Consider the following 26,640-nt stretch of genomic DNA (forward strand, 5'->3'; position numbering starts at 1 on the left):
CCTGTTTATATTTTGCCTTTGTGTTTTGTTTTTCTTATCAATGAAAGAACAATTCAGCCTCCCTAATTCAAATTGCTTATCTCACCTTAGCTGGTTTGGCTCAGTGGATGGTGCCTTGGTCTGAGGACTGAATCGTCCCAGGTTCAATTCCAGTCAAGGGCACAGTTTGGGTTGTGGGCTCAATCCCCAGTAGGGGGCGTGCAGGAGGCAGCCAATCCATGATTCTCTCGCATCATTGATGTTTCTATCTCTCCCTCTTGCTTCCTCTCTGAAATCAATATATATATATAAAATTGTTTGACTCCTTAAATCGGGTGTTTTTGGGTCCTGAACGATAGCATTACTTATAAATATTCATCCAGAGGTGTTGGGGAAATGGGGGGAAATCTGTGCCCAATCAGCGTCAGAAACAAAAGTATTTCTCAGACACTGATGGATACGATTTGCTTGGGTTGCAAAGGCAAGGTGGAAGGAGAGATTAAAGTCTCTTAACCTTGGGATCGAGCTTCCTTTCTGCTCAGATAAACCTGCAGTTGCCTCATCTAATCGTCTGTCAATTCATCTTTATGTTGTACTGTTGAATTGAGAGAGTCAGGAGGCTGGTGTTTGGCCCGTGACCTACACAAGTATCTTTCATCTCTGAGCCTCAGTTTTCTCTTGTCCAACGAAGGAATCAGATGATCAGATTAGGTGCTTCCCTAGGGGTTCTTATCTAGACCCTGTAATGACACACACAATTGAACTGCTTCTGAGGGCAGCCTCAAGGCTAAGTGGAGTGTGTGAGTGGATGTGACTATCTGAAAGAGTGTGTGTGTGTGTGTGTGTGTGTGTGTGTGTGTGTGTGTGAATGTGAGTGTAAGTGTGTGTGACTGTGAATGTGCTTGTAGGTAGCTCTCATAAACACATACAACTCAGGGCATGGCTTAGAATTCCAGCCCTGGTAAACCCTTCACCCCAGCCTTGCCTGACTCTCCTGAATGGCTTTCCCAGACTCAGCTCTCCCATCGAGTGGGAAGTAGGAGCATCTCACTTGGTGAGACAGCATTGTAGGCTGGAATGAGCGCCACAACTAGGGTTAGACTTGGGCTTGAATCCTGGCCCCATTTCTGTACTGGGTATGGGACCTTCAGCAAGTTATTTACCTACACCTAGTTCTCATCAATGGTAACAAAGACCTATTAGTTCCTAGCTCAGCACAGTTAGAGGCAGGAACGACACAAGTATGTCAAGTACCTGGCTTACATCCTAATGCCTGGGACACTCTAAATCAGGACCAGCTATGTAAATTCACAGGGCCCAGTGTAAACTAAACATGTGGGCTTTCTGTTCGGAAATTACCAAGACTTTCAAGATGGCCACAGCAGAGCATTAAGCATGAGACCCTTCTCAGCACAGGGCCCTCGGCATGTTCCCAGGTCATATCCTCTTGATGTTCATTTTCTTCCAGGCGGGTTAGCTAAACTGTTAAGATACCCATACGACCCAGGAAGCAAAAATGGAAGCCTGAACATCTCTCCCATCACCACCCACGCGTGGCTATCACCCTGGCCATGGGAAGGCACAGATGAAGGTCAGAGCAGGTGAGTCACTTGCTTCCTTACCCTCTGAGAATATTTCCCCCACTCTGTGAATCCTCCCTCCCTCCCTCCCGGACACAGAGGCTTAGCTTAGGACAAGACATCATGCATCCTTTCCCAGAGAGTCAGTCTTCATTTCTTTACCCCTTTGACGTCACCCGAGGCCTTCTGGGTTCCCTGGAAAGGAACCGAGGGCCTGGGGCCCAATGACAAGGGAGGAGATGCTGAGGGAGGTCACTGTCCACTGGGCAGACGGAATCCTCCAGACCAGAGTCTTGCTGAACGCTTGGAAGCTGGGAAGTCCGCCAGCATTTCATCTTTTGTTTTTTCCTCCTGGGGCTTCCTGTCCCAGAGGTGGATGGAGAGAGGTCATGGGGAACTTCCTGACCTCAACAAATAAACCTTTCCGTTGTCGTTGGTGAGGCAGTCCTTTCAGCCTGACAGACCAGGAAACGGGCAGTAAGAGAGAAAGGCCGCAATAACAGCCTGCAGAGGTGGCTCATCCCTAGTTCCACCAAAGGTCCCAGCAGGAGGAGGCTATGCACACTGCTGGGGTCAAAAAGATGGTCATGTGACTATCTATTATGGGGGTGAGGTGAATGGTAACTATGTAGGGGAGAAAACATCAGAGAATGTGAAGTTGGAAGGTACCTCAGAGTTCTAGTTTGTTCTCTACAGATTCCCAGTGCTCAGAACAGTTAATGACACATGATAGAGGCTCAGTAAACATTTACGCAATAAACGAGTGAATCTAGTCCAGCACTTTCATTTAACCGAGCCAGGGAAGAAAGGCCAGAATGGAAAAGGAAGTATCCAAGGACACACTGAGTTAGTATCAGAGCCCAGGTGAGAGCTGAATTCCACACCAATGTTCTTTGAACTGGGTGTCAATCAGTGCAAAGGAGATTAGGGGACTTCTAGAAAACCACTCAGAGAGCTCGACATGTCACTTCCCCTTGAAGTTTGGGGATCATAGACACAGAGCTTGACACACGTTGGAGGAACTTCAGGATGAGAGACTGATAAAATTTTGTAGGACAAAGAGAGAGATGATTGTGCTGTGGAACAACTGTTCTCCCACTGGCCAGAGGGCAAATATGGACGTGGCCCAGGGGCTGGTGTGGACCTGCAAGAAGGGAGGTGACCTGGGATCTTAAGTCTGGACATGGCATTACTCAAGTCTCTGTCAGGGTCTCTCGAGGCTGGTCTGGGGCTCAGGGTCTTCTTTCAAACTCACTGGTTATTGGCAGAATTCAGTTCCTTGTGGGTGTGGGTTGGAGGTCCCTATTTTCCAACTGGCTATCAGCTGAAGCCCCCTCTAGGCTCCCATAGACCACTCACAATACTTTGCCATATGGCCTCTTGTTATAGACTGAATATTTGTGTCCCACTCTCTCCAAATTTATATGTTGAAGCCCTATCCCCCAATGTGAATGGTATTTGGAAATGGGTCCTTTGGAAGTTATAATTAAGGTTAAGTGAGGTCATAAAGGTGGGGACCCTGATACAACAGGAGTAGTCTATATATATATAAAAGCTTAAGAAACCATTCAACTGTTCAACCAGTAGCTATGACATGCACTAACCACCAGGGGGAAGATGCTCAAAGCACAGGCTGGAAACATGGAACAGACTGGTGAATCTCAGAGGAAAGGGGGGAGGGGGGAGGGAGGGAAGAGATTAACCAAAGATCTTATATGCATGCTAGAGGCCCGATGCACAGATTCCTGCACTGATGGGGTCCCTTGGCCTGGCCTTCAGGGACCAGGCCTCTAGCATCCTTATAAGAAGAAACATCTTAGCATGCTCTGTGAGCCATGTGAGCATAGAGAGAAAGTAGTCATCAGAAAGCCACAAAGAGAGTTCTCACCCAAAATTGACCATGCTGACACCCTGATCTCAGACTTCCAGCTTCCAAATCAATAAGAAAATAAACTTCTGTGTGTGAGCACTTCAGTCTGTGGTATTTTTCTAAGACAGCTTGAGAGGACTAAGTCCCTCCCCATTCAGTTCCTAACAAAATGTTTGCTTTCTTCCAGACCAGATAGAGTACATCTCTCTGACTTTACCTTCTTTTTAACACTTAACAGGAATTGGAGAAATTTCATTAACTGAACAATAAAACAAATAAAATAAACAGACAGAAACTTAGGAAATTTGCCCAAGACTTCATCTAGTGGCAAGGAAAGTCCTATTTAGTAATTTGAATTTTAGAAACTGATAGGAAAAATAAGGTATCTACCTGCAACAGTATGAGCCCAGGTCATTCAACAAACTATAATAGTTACGTATACTTACATTGTAACAGAGGGGGTACAAATACAATAACATAATTCCACAGCATAATGACAGAAAATAATTGTTTAGGAATTAGCCCTAGGAGAGGAATTCCCAGACTGGAAATTGGGAGATGGGATTGTAGTCCTATTTCTTCACTGACCGCTTCAGTTGCAGTGTGGAATGTATACAAGACCAAGTACCTACAGACAAAAATGGACAAATGACAATAATGCAAACAGGCAATTCATAGAAGAGGAAATGCAAATGAACAATAAACATATGAAAGAATGCTCAATTATTTGTCAGGAAAATGCAAATTTTTTTAAAAAGGACAGTTTGTCAATAATGTGTCTGACAATAAAATAAATGTTTGACAATATCCAGCCCTTGTTAACAAGTAAAGAAATGGATATCATTACACATTGCTGGTGGAGGTATATCATTATACTTCAACAAAAAAATTATGAAACCTGCAAAGAAACAGGAAAGTGTAGTTTATACACTGTTTTATTTTTAAAGCAGCCAACAGAAATTGCCTCTGAGGAGGTCTACATGTCATATATAACAAGACTTCAAAGAAGCTCTTACGTTGCATGGACTCCAAGTTCAGCATTCAAAATTCAAAGATCTCAAAAGAAACATGCTTAAAGAAGCAAAGGAAGAGCAATGACAGTCTCATCACGTAGAAAATGCTAATAAAGAGACAGAAATTATAAAAAAATAACCAAATGGAAATTCCTGGGTTGAAAAGTACAATAAATGAAATGAAAAGTTTATGACAGTGGCTCAACAGTAGATTTGACTGGACACAGGAATGACTGATTTAAAGGATTATGCAATTTGAAGGACAGAGAGAAAGAAGAATAAGGAAAAGTGAACAGATCTTCAGAGAAATGTGGGACACTATTATGTACACCAACATTTATGGAGTACCAGAGGAGAGAAAAGAGAAAAAAAAATATTTGAAGAAATAATGGCTGAAAATATCACATATTAGATCAAAAACATTCATCTACACTTCCAAGTAGCCCAAGTGAATCCTAAGAAGGGCAAATAGAGAGAGATCCACACTCAGGTTTACCATGGGGGAAAAAATGCTAAAAGACAAAAAGATCCTGGGAAGATTAACAGTTGACTCCTCGTAAGATTTGATGATGGTCTATTCAAAGGGCTAAAAGTAAAAAACTGTCTACCAGGAACTTATATCCAGAAGAACTATCTTTTGTAAATGAAGGTAAAATAGAAACATTCCCAGAGAAATAAAAGCTGAGAGAAATTTTAACTAGCAGAGCCACCTTACAAGAAATTCTCAAGTAAATTCTTTAGGTTGAAAGCAACTCTCACCCAGATGGTAATTCGAATCCACTTAAAAAAAAAAAAAAAAAAAAAAAAGACCAAAACAAACAAACAAACAAAAACAAAGAGCACTAGTAAAGGTAATTGTTACCTCTTATAATTGATTTTAAAAGCAATTGTATAAAGCAATACTCATATTTCTTAGATAAGACATGAAAGCTAAAAAACAAAAGGAAAAATAAACTGGCCATCATCAAAATTAAAAATGCCTGTGCTTGGATTCTCCCCTCTCCACATCTTCTTCTCCCACAGGCATGCACCTCCTAAACCTCAGGGACCCCACAAGGCTGGCAACCAGGACAGTAATGGGCAATGGTAGTTCATCCCAGACACACTCTCCAAACCAAAGGCCCCTTTTCTCTAACTTCTTAGTGAGCCCAAGCAGCCCAGCCTCAGCTCATTTCTCCAGCCCTTCTTTGGTTCACTATCTCCAGCTTTAATAAATAATAAATCTCTTATATTTAAAAAAAAAAAAAAAAAAAAAAAAAAAAAGCCCTAACTGGTTTGGCTCAGTGGATAGAGCGTCGGCCTGTGGAATGAAAGGTCCCAGGTTTGATTCCGGTAAGGGCATGTACTACCTTGGTTTCGAGCATATCCCCAGTGAGGGGTGTGCAGGAGGCAGCTGATCCGGTGTTTCTCTCTCATCGATGTTTCTAACTCTCTGTCCCTCTCCCTACCTCTCTGTAAAAAAATCAATAAAATATATTTTTTTAAAATGCCTGTGCTTCAAAGGACATTATCAAGGAAGTGAAAACTCAACACACAGAATGGAGGCATCAAATAGTTCCTCCCACTCCTATGGTTTTATAATGTGAGTGTCATTCTTATTGTTTTTGCTTTTTCTTTATATATTTATGAGCAGGTTCTGACTCTCCTCGAAGGCAGGAAATGGGTCTCAGTCACTTTAGCAGGGTTCGTTCAGTGCGGACTTCGATAAATAATGGTTGATAGTGAAGCTAGTCTGTGAACACACCACTGCAGGGAACAAAAGCTTCTAGTAGGAGGACGGTTATACATGGACTCACTACAGGACCTGGGAACCTTTGCCAACATCTATTGTAATTTCCTGTGGGAGTCAGACAGGAGTTGCCCTGGAGCCAGCTATGACTCCATCGATGTTAATGAATTATTATTTTTAAAACGATCTCACAGGGTAAGGAATCTTTCTTTCCTGATAGCAATCTGCCTACTTTAGTTCCTAATAAAATGCTCTGCAAAGTCTAGACAAGAAACGGGCATTGGCCGTGGGTTCCTGGGATTAGCTGAAAGCAGGCGCAGTGATTTTTGGTGGTGTCATAGCTAAATAACTCAGCACAAGCGTGGCACCATATAGACAGGTTTGTGAAACGAATGAACGCATGGCAGTTGGAGGGAAAATAATTCAAGGCCTGAAACAGAATATGTAAAAGAAACCTTAAAAAAAAAAAAAAAGTCTTCAGCCTCCATGAAAGAACATCAGGAAAAAATATAATAGTCATCTTCAGGTCTTTCTATCCTGGGACCAGTGGTACTGGTTAAAGTTTAACTCATCTCTAAGGGGGGAGAAAGCCATCGTTTGTAGTTTAGCTGATTTCAATTATACATATTCCTTCAACAGCCCATTTCACACTACTAGCACACACACAGTCAGCTTTGAGAATCAGTTCACTATTGTCTGCATTATAAAGTATTTCAACACCAGAGCACATGTGTGTAGCCACATTATTTTTACTTTCTTAGTTTATACCTCCCCTGGCTTTCTCAGTACTTTGCATTTTAAGCTCCATGATGTTATTAGCCTCCAGCCTTTTCCCACTGCTTAAGGTTCCACGTCTTTAAAGACTCAGTTCGAGAATCACCTCCTTTGGCCCAGCCAGTGTAGCTCAGTGGTCACAGTTCTATTCCTAGTCAAGGCACATGCCCCGATTGTAGGATCGTTCCTCAGTGGGGGGCGTGCAGGAGGCAGCTGATTGATGATTCTCCCTCTCTCTCCCTCTCCCTTCCACTCTCTGAAATCAATAAAAACATTTTTTAAAGAATTATCTCCTTTGAAAGAAGTCATGTTTTGACTCTCCCAACTGGATTAGGGATCTCCTTTGAGAGAGCAGCCCCTAGATTTTCCCTATGTCACAGCACTTAGCACACCTATATTGTTTTATTTGGTTGCCTCTCTTTTCTGCCCACCATGTAGTGCTGGTGGGAGCTGCCCATTACAGTGTACCTTCCCCTGAGTCCTGCCACAGGAGTGAAAAAAGCCACACAAAAATCATACATACTACATGAATCCGTCTATATACAATTCTTGGGAATGCAAACTAAGCTATAGAAAGCTGGTTAGTGTTTGCTTGGGAATTGTGCCGCGCCAGCATGGCCAAGGGTGTACCTGAGTTAGGGCGATGAAGGATGGAGAAAAGACAGACAAGAGAATGAAAACTGGGTCTTAGTGGGATGCTGTCCTCTCTGATGGAGAGCTAGTGACAGCACCAAGGACTACAAGCTGTGTCTTTATTTTACAGCCAGATGCCACGAGGCAAAGTAAAGGTGTGGTCAAGATGTTTACAACATTCTCGTGGGTTTTGATCCTACTCAATTACATGCCCCTGAACTCTATCAAGCCCACATCACTCAGACACGTGGGGTCACATGTTCAGACCATAGGTTCAAGCTTACAGCTACAGCTATTGGCTATAATTGTGCTGGGAGGGCTCTGCCCTCCAAGCTGGGACTTGCACGTGGCCTTGAGAGGACTGTGCCCTCTCATCAGTCCAGGGGTTGAACCTGTCCAAACACTGTAGCCACAATAAGGAAACTATTGGGGGTAACAGCAGTGTTCATTATCATGATTGCAATGATGGTTTCACAGGTGTACTCACAGTTTATTGTGCGTCAATTATACCTCAACAAAGCATTAAAGAATAAAAGAACAATTCTGAGCATTAAAGAATTAAAACAATAAAGCATTAAAGAATAAAATGAACAATTCTGAGCCCTCCCCAATATCTCTAAGGGTTCAGAAGGTATTTACCTACTTCTAGCCAATCCAGGTTGCACTGAATTGTTGCAGCAGCTCTGACCATTGCCTTGGTCCCTGCTGTACTCTGTTCCTGGCCCCCTTTGCTCCTCTCTGGACACCACACCCAGCTCCCCACTGCCCGCCCCCCACCTCTATCCTCCTTTTTCCCAAAGTGGCACTAACACAAGGCTATTACTGAAGAGGTGCAGGTGAGGGAGAGTGATTGCATCACAAACAAGAAAGAAATGCAATGTCGAGTATTCCTTTCTTAAAGATTTATTAGCCACCTCCTGTCAGAAAGATTCCCCGACTGACTACATCTTTCTCCCTCTTTAAAAATTATATAACTCTCCACTCTCTGTTCTTAAGCTTCTTACCTTCTAGTTGATCAAGCTCACATCAAGGATACCTAGACTCTCACTATTCTCTGTTGATATTTGGCTCTGTTGACTAATGAGGGGGAGGGCAAAACAAAGAAAGGTAAACATTATTTCTCAGTGTGCCTTTCTTTGTTTTGCCCTCCACCTCCAGATCATACCCATTCAAGGGGCATGAAAGAAAGGTTTACCTTTCACATCCAAAAAGGCTGATCCCAGTGGTTGGCAAACTCATTCGTCAGCAGAGCCAAATATCGACAGTACAACGATTGAAATTTCTTTTGAGAGCCACATTTTTTAAACTTAAACTTCTTCTAATGCCACTTCTTCAAAATAGACTCACCCAGGCCGTGGTAATTTGTGGAAGAGCCACACTCAAGGGGCCAAAGAGCCGCATGTGGCTCGCGAGCCGCAGTTTGCCAACAAATAAAGTCTTGTCTCTAATGATGAATATAGCACTCACTAGAAGGCAAACACGACTATGGGAAGTTTTGTCTTCAATGTCCATATTTTCCCCCTCTTGCTTTAATTCACGAAGACATAATACAATAAATATAATCTTGGGAGATGCCCTGCTCCGAGAAACTTAATCCAGCCACAGGTCTCATGTCAATATTCCGGCTACCACTGTAGAAGCACAGAATGTTAAAGGTAGGTAGGATTCCACCAAGCACCTTCCACACATCGCAACCCCCTCTTACAGAGAGTGAGGCCCAGATAGTTGAAATGACTTGTCCAAACAGGACTCTGTCGTGGTAGGACAGGGCCTGGAGCCCAACTCTCGTGACTCCATTCAATTCCATTCAATAGGATAAACACTTCAGCGAGCCCCTGGGAGCCCGGCCACGGAAAAGGAGTGGTGGGGTTTTCTAGGAAGGGACTCTGGATGGAGGTGACTTCACTGGGTGTGAGCTGAGAGCCAGAGAACATTTGATTGTTCCCAGACCCCAGATAATCTGTCCCCATCCCACACCCCAGTGGGTGTGTCCTGCTTAAACTGACCCTGTACCATACAAAGCTAGATTAAATTCCTGCAATCCATGAGGCCAAGCAAAAGTGGCCAAACACTCAGGAGGAGAGTTTAATTCCGGTAAGAATTGTTAAAAGGCAAGCAGGATTTCCATAGGTGGAGCTGTTAGCGTGTGAGTATTTGGGGTAATGGTCACAAGCAAAAGCCATTGCATGGTTGAGAGTTAGGTTTGAATTCCAGCTTAGTCATTTGAGTAAATTCCATGCACCTCTCTGAGCTTCTTTCTTTCTTTCTTTTAATTTTTTTATGAAATCATCCTACATTTTGTTTTATTTTTTTATTTTTTTGATTCAGATATTACATATGTGTTCTTATTGCCCTATTGCCCCCCTCTCAAAGAAGAAATTCCTTTTTTATATATATATTATTGATTTTCCACAGAGAGGAAGGGAGAGGGATAGAGAGCTAGAAACGTCGATGAGAGAGAAACATCAACCAGCTGCCTCCTGCACACCCCCTACGGGGATGTGCCTGCAACCAAGGTACATGCCCTTGACCGGAATCGAATCTGGGACTCTTCAGTCCACAGGCCGACACTCTATCCACTAAGCCAAACCACTTTCTGCAACAAAGAAGAAATTCTTAATGAGAATGGTTCCAAGTAGCTAACAGAATATTTCTCAAAATCAAGTAATAGATGGGCCCCCATTTAAAATTCCCAGACGCACACCAAAGTTGACTTGAATTATTTTAATTTTAATATCCTTTACATATTTATAAGCGCAAAACTCAGCAAAAAAAAACTCCTGTACTTACAGCTCTTCTACAACTCTAAGCCAAGACAAACAGAAAATAAGCAAAACCACTAAACCTATAAGTTCCAATAAGACTTCAATTTAATGTGACAAGCGGTCACATTTGGAACCTGACCAGGGCACCGTTCAGCTCTGTGTACAGCAGGCAGTCCCACCACTCTTCTCTGGTCACACTCCTGGAAAACCACGTTGGCAGGGCATCAAGGCTCCACCTGACTTCCACTTGGCACAGGAACATCATCTCCTTGGACTGGAACGACTGGGTCGAACATTTGTGCATAGGCTGCTCTTCTGATCCCCCTTTATCTGCCTGGTGGCTTTCTACTCGTCCTTTGAGTGAATTCTTCCTCTGGAAGCCTTACTGGCCTCTGCAAGCTAAGCATGTCTCATCTACTCTACACCCCTACTATGCCCTGTACACTCAGTCCCCAGCCCTATAGCCTGGAGAGTAAAATCATCCATTTACTCTCTTATCTCACTCCAGATTATCCCCTCTACCCCTTAGACTGCAAGCTCGGGGAAGGTAGGAACTGAGTCTGATCTGTTTCTGGTCCTCACTTCCCAACATAAGGCCAGACACCAGGTATTTGCTCAAAGAATTCCGGATGGATGGATGGATGGATGGATGAATAAAGTTAGGTGGCCTCTCTTCTAAGTCTGGGATATTCAGCTCCACCATCCAGATCAGCATTTTCTTTCCTCTCTACAACTCCCACTGTTGCTCTCTACAAGGGCTTGAAAAAAAGGACAGCCTAGACTCATATGAGAGAGAGAAGAGCCCTATGTGAAGACTACAATTAGCATGCAGAGAGGGGAACTGACTTGCCCCAGGGTACCCAGCTAGGATGTGAAAACACCAGACCAGAGGCCATGTGCTCTGTCTGATTCCCATTTCAGGGTTTCTTTCAGGACGTTATTTATTTATCGTTTCTTCATTTTTGGCTAGGGCTGTCTTGGGGAAAAGCTAGTTCCCTGTGACCTCCCCTCCCCATGGCAGTGTTTTGGGAACAAATTGGATTCTCACGGTTCTCCCAATGGTGGCAGAGTGCCCATGTCAGGCAAGGTGTTTTTCATAATGAAAAAGAAACAGAGATAGCATCAGACCTCATTTGTAATTTCCCCATAGCAGCCAGAATCTAAAATCTCTTTGTCTCCCTTCTCAGCTTATTATTGTCCTTAGTAAAGTGGACCAAGAAAGTGGACTTGAGGGCTTTAAAAAAAAAATTGGTATTTATTTACGTATGTATTTACTCCAGAAGCATTTATTTTTGCAATATGGACATCCTGCAACTCCCACCCCTTTTCCTCACGTCTTTCCCATGGCCAAACACACTCCTGTCACCCCTGACCCCGGACATCCTTCTTCCTTCCAGACAGGGAGGCAGCCCACCTCCTCATGCCTGGCCTTCCCAGCTGGCTGGCCTGGCTTTGACCCCGCAACCACCAGGTCGTCTTTCAACATTTAATCACTTCCCCTTTCGACACCCATCCTGTTCTCCCTCATCCTGCCTCTTGGCCAAGGCCCCAGACCCCAGGTATAGAGAAATCCTTAGGGAAGAAAAAAGGGAACTCAGACATGAGGCTCATCCACTGTGAACCTGGGACCAGGCTTTTTTGTGTGTGGTGGGGAGGAGCTTGTTTTGTTTTTGTTTTTTTACTCAGAATAATTATTTATTTTTATTGTGGTAAAATACATATAACAAATTTTACCTTTTTACCAATTTTTAAGTGTACAGTTCAGTGGCATTAAGCACATGTAAATTGTTGCACAACCATCACCACTATCATTTCAAAAACCGTATCATACCAAACTGAACCTCTGTACCCGCTAATAACTTCCTCTCCCCCTCCTCCCAGCCCCTTGTACCCAGGGAGCACTTTCACACACATCACTCAGCTCAGGCCCCGCGGAGACTCAGTTCTGTCCGGCCAGGCTCCTTTACTCTTTCCTCAGGCTGGGAGGCCGTGCGAAGTGATGTGGAAGGAGTGGCCTTTGCCTTTAAGAGCCTGTTCCTTCAGGAAGACCAAGTTTAGTTTGTCTAAACGCGCGACTCCACAAGCACAAGAGGATGGGTGATGTGGTAAACACAGTCAGACTCTGTATTTTACCATCCGTTCCTTCAATGTTTCCTGGAAAATTCTTCCATCTAAGGGCATCTATCTGCTGGGCCAGAGAGCTACCAGAGACGATCCTGATTGGGAGGAGCTTACAGCCCAGTTGGGGGCTGGCTGGTAAAGGCCTGACAGCCAACCAAGGGAGTTCGGACTTTATTCTGCAGGCAATGGGGAGCCTGTTATGCCCAGACTTCGTGATCCCCAAGGACCACCAGGGAGCCGAGGCCGCTGCAATAAACAAAAGAGCCTCTTCCATGCTAGCATGGGCTCTGTAGCCACTCACGCCGAAAGCAGGGCGGAAGAGAGGCCGAACTTCAACAGGTCAAGGGGTTTTATAAGGGTGGTGTTGTCACTGCTTTGGCTGACCCTGATTGGTTGGGTGAGGGCTAGGGTCCAGTTACATAAAATGGAGGATAGCTCTGCCCTGCCCCACAATACAAAATGGAGTCAGGAGTTAGCCTTGCCCTGCCCTGCCCTTTCTTTTTCTTTTCTTTTATATATATATAAGGGTATATATAAATCATATATATTTGATTTATATATATATATAAAAATCAAATATATATATATGATTTTTTTTTTACAGAGAGGAAGAGAGAGGGATAGAGAGTTAGAAACATCAATGAGAGAGAATCATCGATCAGCCACCTCCCGCATACCCCCCACTGGGGACGTGCCCACAACCAAGGCACATGCCCTTAACTGGAATCGAACCTGGGACCCTTCAGGGTCCACTGAGCCAAACAGGTCTCGGCTGCCCTGCCTTTTCAAGCCAACAGTCTCCATCTCCATCACTAGCCCAGACCTGTCCTCTCAGCTTCTATCTATATATGTAATAGTATGTTGACAATTCTCCTTGGATGTCTTACAGTCATCTCAAACTTTGTACTTTCCAAAATGAACCCTGACTGACATGCTTTCTTGCCCAATCCCACCAGCAATGATATTCAAAATATTTAGGGCGCAAACACAAACAGGTCCCCAGGCTTTGGGATCAGCACTGTGTCAGGTTTTAACCTTTAGTTGCTGGAGAGTTGGAGGATCTGAGGATCCCAGGGGAAAGTCTAGGCAGCTGGAGATTGGAAAAAGGGAAGGGAGCAAGGGACTTAGGGCAGCAGTGGCTTTCCCAACAATTACTTTCTTCCTCTCATAGGCATGCATTTATAGACTGTAGGTAACCTTGGGCAAGGCCTTATGTAATCCAACCTCTGTTTTCCCCCCAGGGCCTGGAGCTATCTAAATGCTACATTTATTTTTAAACAACAGCACTGCCATTGATGATTCACAATGACTTTGGTAATCTGCTCTGAAACCTACCATTGTATATGCCTGTCCATGTAATTTTGTCTCCCGTACCAATTTCCTGGCGAGCCTCGTTCTGGTTGTTATTACCACCTGTCTTCTTCTCTCATTCCTGCTTCCTCTTCCTCCACCTCATGTACTGAGGTGCATAAGGATTAGTTGATATTTATGTTTGAGTGTCTAAACTCCCAACTTTCTACTGAATCTGGCCACACACCCTATGAGAGGCTACCTTCTTACCTAGGTAATCTGCTGTGAACCGTGCACTCAGAGAGAGATTACTTATCCCTGTTTCCTCTCTGTTAGTGGTGGCCTTAACGATCCTCAGAGGTCTTGCACCACAGGACTCACTCTGGAACTGACAGGCCTTTCAAGGGCCTAGAAAAAAATCTTTGAAAGTATCTTCCTCCTTTTTTTTTTTTTTTTTTTACAAGATCAAAAACAAAAAGAAAGCTACAGAAATCAGTAAGTATCTAACCAAATGTCTTCCAATGTAAATTTATACCAATGTCATTAGTTATTTATTTTAACTGCAACTGTGACTACCACATATCGTTTTCTTACTTTATTAATGGATCACCTGAGTTTTAATTAGACACAAGACTACACTTCACAACCCCTCATGAGCTAGATGTGGTCGTATGCCTAAATTCTAGACATGGGATGTGAGTACACGTGACACCTGCTGCTCCTGGTTGTGCAGTGAATATAGACTCTTCTTCTTTGCCCTTGCTCACTGGGAAGGGCTATTGCACTGGATAACTCCAGGGAGCACACCTGAATTGTAATCTAGGTGAACAGTGCTCCCTGCCATTGTGCAATGTGATGTGGTGGCCCTGCCCCTAGCTGTGATGCAGACCTCAAGACAGAGCTAGAGCTGGTATCCATAAACATTTTACCACAATTAGAAATAATCTGTGAGTTTGATTTTTCTCACTTTGTAAACATGATATGTACAGATTGTGATTGCCAAGAAATTAAATGCTGCCATAATTTATGTAGACATAGCCAAATTATTTCAAAGTAAATTTTTTAAAAATCCTTTCCAGCCATGGCCAGGTGGCTCAGTTGGTTGGAGCATAGTCCTGTACACCAAAAGGTTGCAGGTTCAATTCCTGGTCAGGGCCCATACCTAGGTTGTGGGTTTGATTCCTGGTTGGGGTGCATACAGGAGGCAACCAATCTATTTCTCTCTCTCTCTCTCTCTCTCTCTCTCTCTCTCTCTCTCTCTCTTTCTCTCTCTCAAATCAATAAGCATATCCTCAGGCAAGAATAAAAGAAAACCCTTTCCAATATTTTAGCAGAGAAATAATAGTTGATATGGATATGGAAACATCCTAATATTGGATAGGACCTATAAAATATACATATCTAAAGTCAAGAAATTCTTAGAAACATCTTGATCATTCTTCATCCCCCAAGATAGAAATTTCAGAATCATCTCTTGACATTTTCCTAGTAACTTATTCATCCAGTAAATAGCGAGCAATTACTTTCAGATAGTATATAGAGTGGAGAAGAGTATCAAGATTGTGTCAGACATACCTAGATCTGAGTCCTCAATCTGCTAGCTACTGGTTGTGTGACTTTGAGCAGCCTCTGTAGAAGTCTTCTTACTGTCAAACAGAGTAATAATAATACATATTTCTTATGTAATAAAGAATTTTACTGGATTTTGTCCCTGATTCGTGGGAGGGTGAATTTAAATCCTTAGACTTTCCCAAATAATAGGAGTGTCTTTGTTATCGTGTGCTATTTACATCATAAACATGAATTTCTGCTAAGGATAGGGACTGGTCACCAGAAAGACCAACCCCACAATTAGAGGGTTGGGGCTTTGAGCCAGCCTGACCTTCAGGGAGAGGAGGACTAGAGGCTGAGTTCAATAACATGGCTAATGATTCAATCAATCATACCTATTTGATTAAATCCCAATAGAAACTCTGGACACCAATATTCAGTAGAGCTTCCTGGTTGGAAGAGACATCTGCTGGGCCAGAGGGTGATACACCCTGATTTTACAGGGAGAGGCCAAGGAAGCTCTGCACCCAGAACCCTGCCAGATCCCAACAGTGAGTCTCTTCGTATAACTGGTCCTGATGTATATTCTTTATAATAACACAGTAATTGTACAATAAATATAATGATTTCCTGAGTTCTAGAAAATCATTGAACCCAAGGGATCATGGGAACCCAGGAATTTGTAGCCATGTTGACAGAAATTCAGGTGGCCAGGGGACCCCCCAAAGTTCAGGTGGCATCTGAAGTGAGGACAGTCTTGTTGGGAACTAACAGATATGTACCAAACAAAGAGCTGCAAAATATGCGAAGCAAAAACTGATAGAACTTAAAGGAGAAATAGCAAAATCCACAATTATGGTTAGAGACCTCAACAACTTCCCTTCTATGAACAATTGGTAAAACAACTAGTGAGAAAATCAGCAAGTATGTAGAACTCACCAACACCATCAACCGGCATATTCTAATTAGCATTTCTTGAACACTGCACCAAACAACAGCAGAATACACATTCTTTTAAAGTGTTCACAGTCCAGCCAGTGTGGCTCGGTGGTTGAGCACTGACCCATGAACCAAGAGGTTCCCCTTTTGATTCCCAGTCAGTGCACATGCCCAGGTTGGGGGCTCGATCCCCAGTGACGGCGTGCAGGAGACAGCTGATCAATGTTTCTCATCCATGTTTCTAGCTCTCTATCCCTCTCCCTTCTTCTCTCTAAAATCAATAAGAAATATAAAGTATTCACTGTACATATACCAAGATGAACCATATACTCTGCCATTAAATTTTTTTTAAGAGAATTGAAAATAAACAGACTGTATTTTCAAACTAGAAATCAGTTTGAAATAAAAATTACAACATACTTAAAAATAATCCAAGGGTCAAAGAGGAAATCTTGAGGGAAATAAAAAATACATTAATTAAGTGTAAACTCAGAACATATCAAACTTTGTGGTATATAGATAAGGTCATACTGAACAGGAAATTTTTATGGCACTAAATATATACAATAGCAAAGAGGAAATACTGCAAATCAATTATCTAAGCTGCCACTTATAAAACATAGATAAAGAAAAACAAAATAAATTCAAAGCAAGCAGAAGGAAGGAAATAAAGATAGGAGCAGAAATTAAAAAACATTAAAACAAGAGGAACAATGAAACAAAGAACTGATTCTTTGAAGAAAATTTAAAAAATTGACAAACCTCTAGCAAGACTGACAGAGAGCCCTGATGGATTTGGCTCAGTGGATAGAGCGTTGGCCTGTGGATTGAAAGGTCCTGGGTTTGATTTCGGTCAAGGGCATGTACCTTGGTTGCGGGCACATCTCCAGTAGGGAGCGTGAAGGAGGCAGCTGATCAATATTTCTCTCTCATTGATGTTTCTAACTCTCTATCCCTCTACCTTTCTCTCTGTAAAAAAAATCAATAAAATATATATATGTATTTTTTTTTAAAAAAAGACAAAGAGAGAGATAAAAAATAAACAACATCAGGAATAACAAAAAGGACATTGCTACAGACAATGTAAACATCAAGAGGATAATAAAGGGGAAATGATGAACAACACAGACTGATGAATAAAACAGACCCAGAGATAAGAAGCCGTGGGTCAGACTGTTAGACCTCAGAGGGAGGGTGAGGATAAAAAGGAGAGATAAACCAAAGGACTTATGTGCATACTTATGAGCCTAACCAGTGGTCAAGGACAATAGGGGGGCGGGGGCATGAATAGGGATGGGTGGGGGATTGGAATGGGGGTTGAGGACAAAAATGTGATACCTTAATCAATAAAAAAAAATTTTTAAAAAGAGAGGTTAATAAGTAAATACTATAAACAGCTCTTTTTTTTTTTTTTTTAGTTTGGTGATGACTTGTTTAAAATGTTTTTAATGTATCTTAAATGTTTTTAAAATATATTTTATTAATTTTTACAGAGAGGAAGCAAGAGGGATACAGAAACATCAATGAGAAATGGTCATTACCAAAGTTTTTAGAATGCAGTTTCTCATTTGCCGTGGACATGACCACAAAACATTTCCCCAATAGGTTTTTTTTCTATGTTGATAGCATAGCATTCAGCCTACTGGGAACATTTTACCAACCTCAATTTACATTGCCAGATCACTGTCCACTATAAATCTAACATAAGCTATAGGAGGTTTTTGTAATAGCCGTTGGTAATCAGTGAGATTTGATGATAGCCATCTTAGATGCCTAGGGCCTTGATGTCCTTTGTCTAGCTAAATCCTTTCAGTACTATACAGCTTGTGATCATGATAATCTCTATTCCTGTTACGTAGGACTGACTGAAATGACATCAGGATTGAGCAAAAAAGGGAGTAAGATGATTAAGACTCAAACTCAAGAGGAACTAAGGCAATGGAAGAACTCAGAACATGTGAAATTCCTTAAATAAATGAAAGTTTATTAACTTTAAATAATTGTGCCTATGTTACAAATAATAAAAGCCCTCTATACTTTTATATATATATATATATATATATATATATATATATATATATATATATATATATATATTATTGATTTTTTACAGAGAGGAAGAGAGAGGGATAGAGATTTAGAAACGTTGATGAGAGAGAAACATCGATCAGCTGCCTCCTGCACACCCACTACTGGGGATGTGCCTGCAACCAAGGTACATGCCCTTGACTGGAATTGAACCTGGGACCCTTTAGTTCGCAGGCTGACATTCTATCCGCTGAGCCAAACCAGTTAGGGCTCTTTATTGTTGATAATATTATAGATGTCACCTCTGTTTTTGGTGTGTGTTTTTTTCCCCATTGATTCCCTCCACCTTGCCCCCGCCCCTCCCAAACCTTTGCCAGACACTTGTCTGTGTCCCTGGGCTATGCATATCTATATCTATATCTATATCTATATCTATATCTATATCTATATCTATATCTATATCTATATCTATAAAAGGCTAAGTGACTGACCGTCTGGCTGGCTGGTACACGAGGTGCACTGGCAATTAAAAAAAAAAATTAACTCACACATGCGCAATACATATAAAGCTCTCACTGGTGCCAATCGCATGTATACAGGGAGATATTAGAATAAGTTTAATCAATTTATCAGACATTGTCTTTATCAATGTTGTTTTTATTGTTTTTATATCATGTTTTTGTTGTTGTTATATCATGTTGTTATGAATGAATGGAAGACACACACCTTACTGGATGGATCTTGGGATCACAGCCTCTCAAGAGCCTGTTTCCAGCACTTTGGAGCTGCAGCTCCGCACGCTCCCTAGGCCCCGCCCCCGGGCACGCCCCCGCACCCAGGCGAGAGGCGGGGCGGCGCGGGCGCTGGCGGGCACCATGCTGCTCCCCGCCGTCCGGCTGGTGCGGCCGGGCCGGGTGCCGTATTCCGAGTTCCTGGCGCTGCAGGAGCGCTGGCTGCAGCGGCTGCAGGCGGAGCCGGGCGCCGAGGACCCGCCGTCGAGGACGGAGGCGGAGGTGGAGGCGGGCGCGCTCCTGCTCTGCGAGCCCGCGGGGCCCGTGTACACGGTCGGGCTGCGCGGCGGCCTGACGCCGGAGGAGGCGGCGCGGCTGCGGGCCTTGGGCGCCGAGGTGCACAGCACGGGCCGCGGCGGCCTGGCCACCTTCCACGGCCCCGGCCAGCTGCTCTGCCACCCGCTGCTCGACCTGCGGCGCCTGCGCCTGCGCCTGCGCGCCCACGTGGCGGCGCTGGAGGCGTGCGCCGTGCGCCTGTGCGGGCTGCAGGGCCTGCGGGGCGCCTGCGCGCGGCCGCCGCCCTACACCGGCGTGTGGCTCGGGGAGCGCAAGATCTGCGCCATCGGTGAGCGTCCCGGGCCGGACCTGGCGGGGCGGGGCCCGTGGAGGCGTAGCTGGAGTTTCGCTGACGAGTTTTTACGCCTCTTTACTGATGTATTCAGAGCCAGAAGGGCCCTTAGATTAGAAGTCATCTTGTATAAGGTGACCAGACGTCCTGCTTTTGGCGGGACAAATTGTTAAAAATCGGGACGTCAGGTCACCTTAATTTTTTTTTTTTACATAACATTTTATTGATTTTTTTACAGAGAGGAAGAGAGAGGGATAGAGAATTAGAAACGTCAATGAGAGAGAGTCATTGATCAGCTGCCTCTTGCACACCCCTTACTGGGGATGTGCCCGTAACCAAGGTACATGCCCTGGACTAGAATCAAACCTGGGACCTTTCAATCGGCAGGCCAACGCTCTATCCACTGAACCAAACCGGTTTCGGCTGGTCACCTTAATCTTGTACAACTTTCCAAATGGAGAGAGACACGAGAAGTGAATTGCCCATTGACAGTAAGGGCACTTCAGTACTTATCACGCTTTATTTTTTATTTTTTTAAATATATTTTATTGATTTTTTACAGAGGAGGAGAGAGGGATAGAGAGAAACATCGATGAGAGAGAATCATGGATCAGCTGCCTCTTGCACACCTCCCCACTGTGTGCGCTCAACCAAGGTGCATGCCCTTGACTGGAATCGAACCCGGGACTTTTCAGTCCACAGGCTGACGCTCTATCTACTGAGCCAAACTGGTTTTGGCACTTTTATTTTTTTAAAGCAACAATCTCCATGTTGAAGACATTTTCTGAAGTCGCCATAATAAGTGTAGCATACCACTGCTTCCCTCACTTTGCACCCCTCTCTGACCTGTGCACACACCCCCTTGGGTGCTTGCTCCAGGCACAGTTGGAAAATCAGTGATGCAGTCCAGTTCCCTAGACAAACTGAGTGGGATTCTGCAGCCCGGGGAGGGAGTGTGTGGCCTCTAACAGCCTTCGGCTTGTCTTGCAGGAGTCCGCTGTGGAAGGCACATCACGTCCCACGGCCTGGCCCTGAACTGCTGTACAGATCTCACCTGGTTTGAGCACATTGTGCCCTGTGGGCTGGTTGGGACAAGCGTCACTTCCCTGAGCAAGGAGCTCCAGAGGCACCTCACGGTGGACGAAGTCATACCGCCTTTCCTGGAGGCCTTCAAGGAGACCTACAAGTGCACCTTGATCTCAGAGGACAGTTCTAACTGAAAGGCATTCATGTAACCAGCCAGGAGGTTCCTGCTTTAGAAAGCACCAAGCCTGACGTGGGGACACGGAAACCCAGATTCTGGATGTAGTCCTGTCATTCACTCACCATGAGACTGTGGGCCAATCAGGAGCTCTTAGCCATTGTTTTCATACGTAATCTGGTTTATTTATAACTTCCCCACCTACCTCAGATATAGAAATGGAAACTTGAAAAGTAACACATGCTTATTCAGTACAATGTATTAGCCCAGCCTGCGTGGCTCAGTGGTTGAGGGTTGACCTGTGAACCGGGAGGTGATGGATCCCCAGTGTGGGGCATGCAGGAGGCAGCTGATCAATGATTCTCATTATTGATGTTTCTATCTCCTTCATTCCTCTCTGAAATAAAAATATATTTTAAAAATAAATACAGTGCATTAGCACTATTATTAATACCACTTTCTAAGCTTACAGTGTCATTTCTCAATTATTGCTTCCTCAACACTGTATTTAATTGGGCAATTCTAGGCTTCCAGTTCCTTTGATTGTGTAGGAGTCATGTCTCTGGTTGACCCAGGGGAAAATGATGTGATGTGGTGCTTTCTGCAATAAAGGGAAACCTCTAAAAGAATAGGACCCTGTCTGCCTGGGTTAGACTCCCCAAGCCTGACAGCTATTTTTAGTTAGGTAACCTAAACTAGGCCAAAGTCTGGGGGAAGAGAACATTTCCCAAAGAAAGAAGATTGCCTATATGAGATCTCTTAATTATACAAAGCTGTGTATTATTTATTGTTGTATAACACAATGCCCCAAAACATAACATCATTAGACATTATCTCATATATAGTCTCTAGGTCAGGAATTTGGGGGAAACTTAGCTGGGTGGTTCTGGATCAAGGTCTCTCATGGGTTGTAGTCAAGATGTCATCTGGGGCTGCTGTCATCTGAAGGCTCGATGGGCTGAAGGATCAGCTTCCAAGGTGGTTCACTCACTTGGTTGGTTGGTGCTAGCTGTTGGTAGGAAGCCTCAGTTATTCACCATGTGGGCCACTCCATAATGGCCACTGAAATATCCTCATGACCCAACAACTGGCTTCTCCCAGGAATTACATGGTAGCTATTAAGGTAATTCACCAAATAGTTCAGGTACACGGCAGGATTGTGCTTTGTGGCCAGGTAACTTGTTCTGGTCAATGAGTTAGGAATGGAGGTGACATGCCACCTCTGAACTGGAACAGTGAATTGCTGGTATCAGACCCCTTATAGTTTCTTTCTGAAACTGACCAGCAACATTCAAGATGGTGGCTTCTTTCCAGGGGACTGCAATGAGCAGAGTTACCTGCTGCTGATAGATATGTAGTGGAATTAAGCCACCAAAATGGCGGGGTTGTTCATCACCACAGCATAACCTCGCCTATTCTGGTTGGCAATGTTTATATTAGTTAAGTCTCTTGTATTTGCACATGTAGAAACCCATCTCCAACTAACTTAGGCAAAGACTCAATAACAGAATTAGAGCGTGTATCCTTTTATGAACCCTGATAATCTTTTCTCTCCTAATCTCTGCCAGGCTTCTTGGTGTGTTTGCTTCATTTTTTCTTGCTTCCATTAGTTTTCTGTTTCCTAGGCGACATGGTGGAAGATGGGTGCTGCTGCTGTTATCCATGAGTGTTGGCATAGAGACAAGAAATATCCCTCGGTTGCTGGCTTAAGCAATTGAGTGGATGCTACAAGGATTGCTGGGATGGAGAACCCTGGATAAGGACCAAGTTTGGAGAGGAAGAGAGTTTACGTTTAGATAAGGTTAAGATGCTTGTGGGAGTTACAAGTGGAGAGGATCAGCTGGGTGTGTGGGTATGGAGCATGGGCATGTGTGAGTGATGGGTTACGTTTGGGAGCCCAAGGAGAGAGAAGGCAGAGGACTGATAAATGTGACGTACAATCTGAGGAGGAGCAGGCCAAGGAGACTGAGAAACAGTAGGCAGAAAAGTAACGTGAGGCCTAGAAAAAAACAACATGACAATCTCAGTTACTCTCTGGCAGCATGGTGAGATAGTAGGATTATTTTATGGATGAGAAAACTGAGGCTCACGGAGGCTAAGTGACTTGTATGAGGTCATGCACTTAGGGGCAAAGTCGATCCCTGACTCCCAATCTGGGTCTCTCCACTCTCCCACAGCTGCCTGTGAAGGGTGAGCGGGGCAGGCATCCTGGAAGAGACATGCCTCCAAAAACAGGTGGAGCATGCGTTGGCAGGGCAGGGAGGATGCAGAGCAGAAGGCCGGGGTTTGGCTGACTCCTCTTCCTGCCTGGGGAGAGCCCACCTCCGGTTTCCCACGGGAGCCCTCACTTCAGGAAGGAAGCTGACATCGGAAGGAGGATATTGAACACTCTGGCTTTCCCTCCTCCAGAAAGCCTCTTGTTTGTGCAGAGCCTTGTCTCCATAAATAGACAGATTGTCCAGGGTCAGGTGAACCAGTGCTGAGTGTGAGGGTGTCACCAACCGCAGGGACCGGCCCAGCATCTTGTTCCTCAGCGAGGCGCGCAGGAAACCAAACAGAACCAGCTCTGGCAGTGGGGCCAGGTGCACTTCGCTTCGTAGAAAAAGCCTCTCTCTGAAAACCCTAAGGAAATTAGATGTTTGTGATCTAAATCTGATTTTTCTTTTTACCAAGTTGTAATTTACCATTCATTATTAACATATCCCATTATAACATCTATAAGTTTTTTATAAAACAGCATTTGTACTCCCAAATAACAATACATCCCTTTCATTTGTGTGTGTATCTAGTTGTTGTTCATGAGCAGACATATTGTATGTATATTTAATTATCATGTGGGCAAAATTTTATATACTCTTTAAAGCATACATGTTATAGATATTTTCCCATATAGTCTTTACTATATTTTTAATATGTTAATTTTTATTTCTTTTAAAATTTAGATTGTGTGTTTTTTATTTGGGTAATGCATGTACATGGGATAAAATTAAGAAGATACAAAACAGTAGCATTGAAATCTAAGTCCTGTTCCTATCCCTTCCTCCTGTAAACCCACTTCCCTTTCCTGGAGGCCTAAATGATAGTAAATGTCTTTTTCATATACATTAGAGAGATAGTTTATGCATATATAAGCATACAAGATTATATATGTATATACTTTTTAATCCTCACTGATTTCTAGAGAAAGTGGGAGGGAGGGAAGAGGGAGAGAAAGAGAAACATCAACGTGAGAGAGATACATCCATTGGTTGCCTCCCACATGTGGAGGAACCTTCAACTGAGGAATGTGCCTTTGGCCAGGAATCGAACCCATGACCCTTCAGTCCATGGGTGGATGCGCTAACCAGCCAGGACTGTATATTCCTTTTTATATAGTTGCCTACTATACAGACAGCACTGCACTTTGGAGATAGTTTCAGATCGGTATGTAAAGAGCATCCTCATTTTAAAAAAATGACTGTGGAGTATTCCATTCAGTGAATTTACCCTGACTTATTTAGCTAGTACCCTGTTGAGGACATTTAGGTTACTACTAATCTTTCCCTTTTTCAAAGAAGGCTGCAATAAGGATTCATATATAGATATATGTGTATGTGCATGTGTGTGTGTGTTCTATGATACACAGTGAGTACAAAGATTGCATTTCTAGAAGTGATTTTCTGAGTTAAAGGGTATGTGCATTTTTATTTAGATAGTGTCATATTGCCTACCATACAAGTTATTCCAATTTATACACCCATCAGGAATCTATAGGGAAGATGCCTGGATTTTAATATTCCCACATCTTAGTGTTGTTTTTTCATTTTAAAAGTTTTTTTTTATTATAAATACATTTTTAACTTTAATGAAACTCTATTTCATTTTATATTAAATTTATTGGGATGACATTGATCAACATGAATATATAGAGTTCAGGTGTGGGTTTCTACGTTATAAGCCTGTATATTGCACTCTATGCCCACCACTCAAAGTCACATCTTCTCCTTTTTTTTTTTTTTTTTTTTTTTTTTTTTTAAATATTTTATTGATTTTGTACAGAGAGGAAGGGAGAGAGATAGAGAGTTAGAAACATCGATGAGAGAGAGTCATCGATCAGCTGCCTCTTGCATACCCCCTACTGGGGATATGCCCGCAACCAAGGTACATGACCGGAATCGAACCGGGGACCCTTCAGTCTCCAAGCCGACGCTCTATCCATTGAGCCAAACCGGTTTCGGCTCAAGGTAAAAATCTTTTAACTGTAACAATGAACCCCTGTGTATCAGTCATGTGGCTAAAACAATCATCAACTCATGGTCAATCTTCATTTATCTAAACCGGTACCACTTCCTACTTCCTCTCTGGATTATTGTGAAGCAAATCACAGATACCACATTATTTCATTAATAAGTATTTCAATATGTATTCCCAAAAGATAAGGACTATTTATTTTCATTTATTTTATTTTATTATTTTTGTTAATCCTCACTAGAGGATATTTTTCCCATTGCTTTTTAGAGAGAGTGGAAGGAAAGGAGGAGAGAGAGAGAGAGAGAGAGAGAGAGAGAGAGAGAGAGAGAGAGAGAGAGAGAAATACTGATGTGAGAGAGACATATTGATTGGTTGCCTCCTGCATGCACCCTGACCACAGCCAGGAATCAAACCTGCAACCCAGATGCATGCCCTTGACCTGGAATCAAACCCACAAGCCTTCAGTTAGGGCCAATGCTCTAACCACAGAACACACCGGCCAGGGCTGCTTGTTTTTTAAAATAGACCCTGGTCAGGTGGCTCAGTTGGTTGAAACATCCTCCTATAAACCAAAAGATTGCGGATCCAATTCCCCGTCAGAGCACAGATGCCAATGGGGGTGCTTATGGGAGACAACCAGTCAATGCTTCTCTTTCTCATCAATATTTCTCTCTTCTTTTTCTCTCTTCCTCTCTCTCTCTCTCTCTCTCTCTCTCTCTCTCTCTCTCTCTCTCTCTCTCTCTCTCTCTCTCTCTCTCTCTCCTTCCCTCTCTTCCTCCCTTACTCTCCCTCTCTCTCTTAAAAAATCAAAGAGAAAAATATCCTTGGGTAAGAATAAAAAATAAAAAGCATAATCATAATGTCATTATCACACAGAAAAAATGTTTATTTGATATCAACAAATATTCAGTTAATATTCATAGTCCTCCATTTTTTTTTTACAGTTGATTTATTTAAATCAGGATCCAAACAAGGTCTGCACACTGCGTTTGGTTCATGTGTCTTAGAAATACCTCATAGTCTCTTTTCATCTGTAGGTTTCCTCTCCATGTTTTTAAAGATCGTTTTCTCCTATATTTGCTGTAGATTGAAAGGTAGATTCTCATGCTTGGTCTGACCCAGGTATGGTTTTGTTGGAGGTTGGAGGGGGTGGAGATGAAGAGGGGATTAGACTAAAAGTTCTAACCTTCTAACCCAATGGTCGGCAAACTCATTAGTCAACAGAGCCAAATATCAACAGTACAACGAGTGAAATTTCTTTTGAGAGCCAAATTTTTTAAACTTAAACTTCTTCTAACGCCACTTCTTCAAAATAGACTCATCGAGGTTGGGGTATTTTGTGAAAGAGTCACACTCAAGGGGCCAAAGAGCCGCATGTGGCTTGAGAGCCGCGGTTTGCTGACCACTATTCTAACCACATGGTTGGCTCCCCTGGCAACCAAATCTCAGGCGGGTGCTTTCCAAAAGTCACCTCTTTAAGATAATAAAAGACACCTTTGTCACTTAGGAAAATCCCAAGGCTTTAGGAGCTCTGTGCCAGGAACAGGTGAAGAACAAATATACACTGAGTGGCCAGAT

General features: G+C 43.2%; 1 protein-coding gene and 1 long non-coding RNA gene across 2 annotated transcripts in view; one reads left to right on the forward strand and one right to left on the reverse strand.

Annotated features, from left to right (window-relative positions):
* The window catches only part of LOC311627164, a 28,043-nt gene extending 8,950 nt beyond the window's left edge, over positions 1-19,093 (reverse strand). Inside the window, exons 1-2 of the long non-coding RNA XR_014795847.1 lie at positions 18,999-19,093; positions 15,330-15,396 (exon numbers count right to left, since the gene is read on the reverse strand). This is a non-coding gene — a long non-coding RNA (uncharacterized lncRNA). The remainder of the gene's footprint in view (positions 1-15,329; positions 15,397-18,998) is intronic.
* Positions 18,968-23,556, forward strand: LIPT2 (lipoyl(octanoyl) transferase 2). The gene is made up of 2 exons (XM_084893431.1): positions 18,968-19,628; positions 20,622-23,556. Exons 1-2 carry the CDS (start codon positions 18,980-18,982, stop codon positions 20,849-20,851), a joined length of 879 nt encoding a protein of 292 aa, XP_084749557.1. The 5' UTR covers positions 18,968-18,979; the 3' UTR covers positions 20,852-23,556.
* The last annotated feature ends 3,084 nt before the right edge of the window (positions 23,557-26,640 follow it).

This window comes from Pipistrellus hanaki (assembly GCF_964339955.1).
Source record: "Pipistrellus hanaki genome assembly, chromosome: 9".
NCBI classification, from domain to species: domain Eukaryota; kingdom Metazoa; phylum Chordata; class Mammalia; order Chiroptera; family Vespertilionidae; genus Pipistrellus; species Pipistrellus hanaki.

Excerpts from the sequence above, each read along its gene's own strand:
- LIPT2 (XM_084893431.1), top strand. The coding sequence starts at position 18,980 with ATGAATGGAAGACACACACCTTACTGGATGGATCTTGGGATCACAGCC. Across the intron at positions 19,629-20,621 it reads GCGCAAGATCTGCGCCATCG|GAGTCCGCTGTGGAAGGCAC; the intron begins GTGAGCGTCCCG and ends CTTGTCTTGCAG.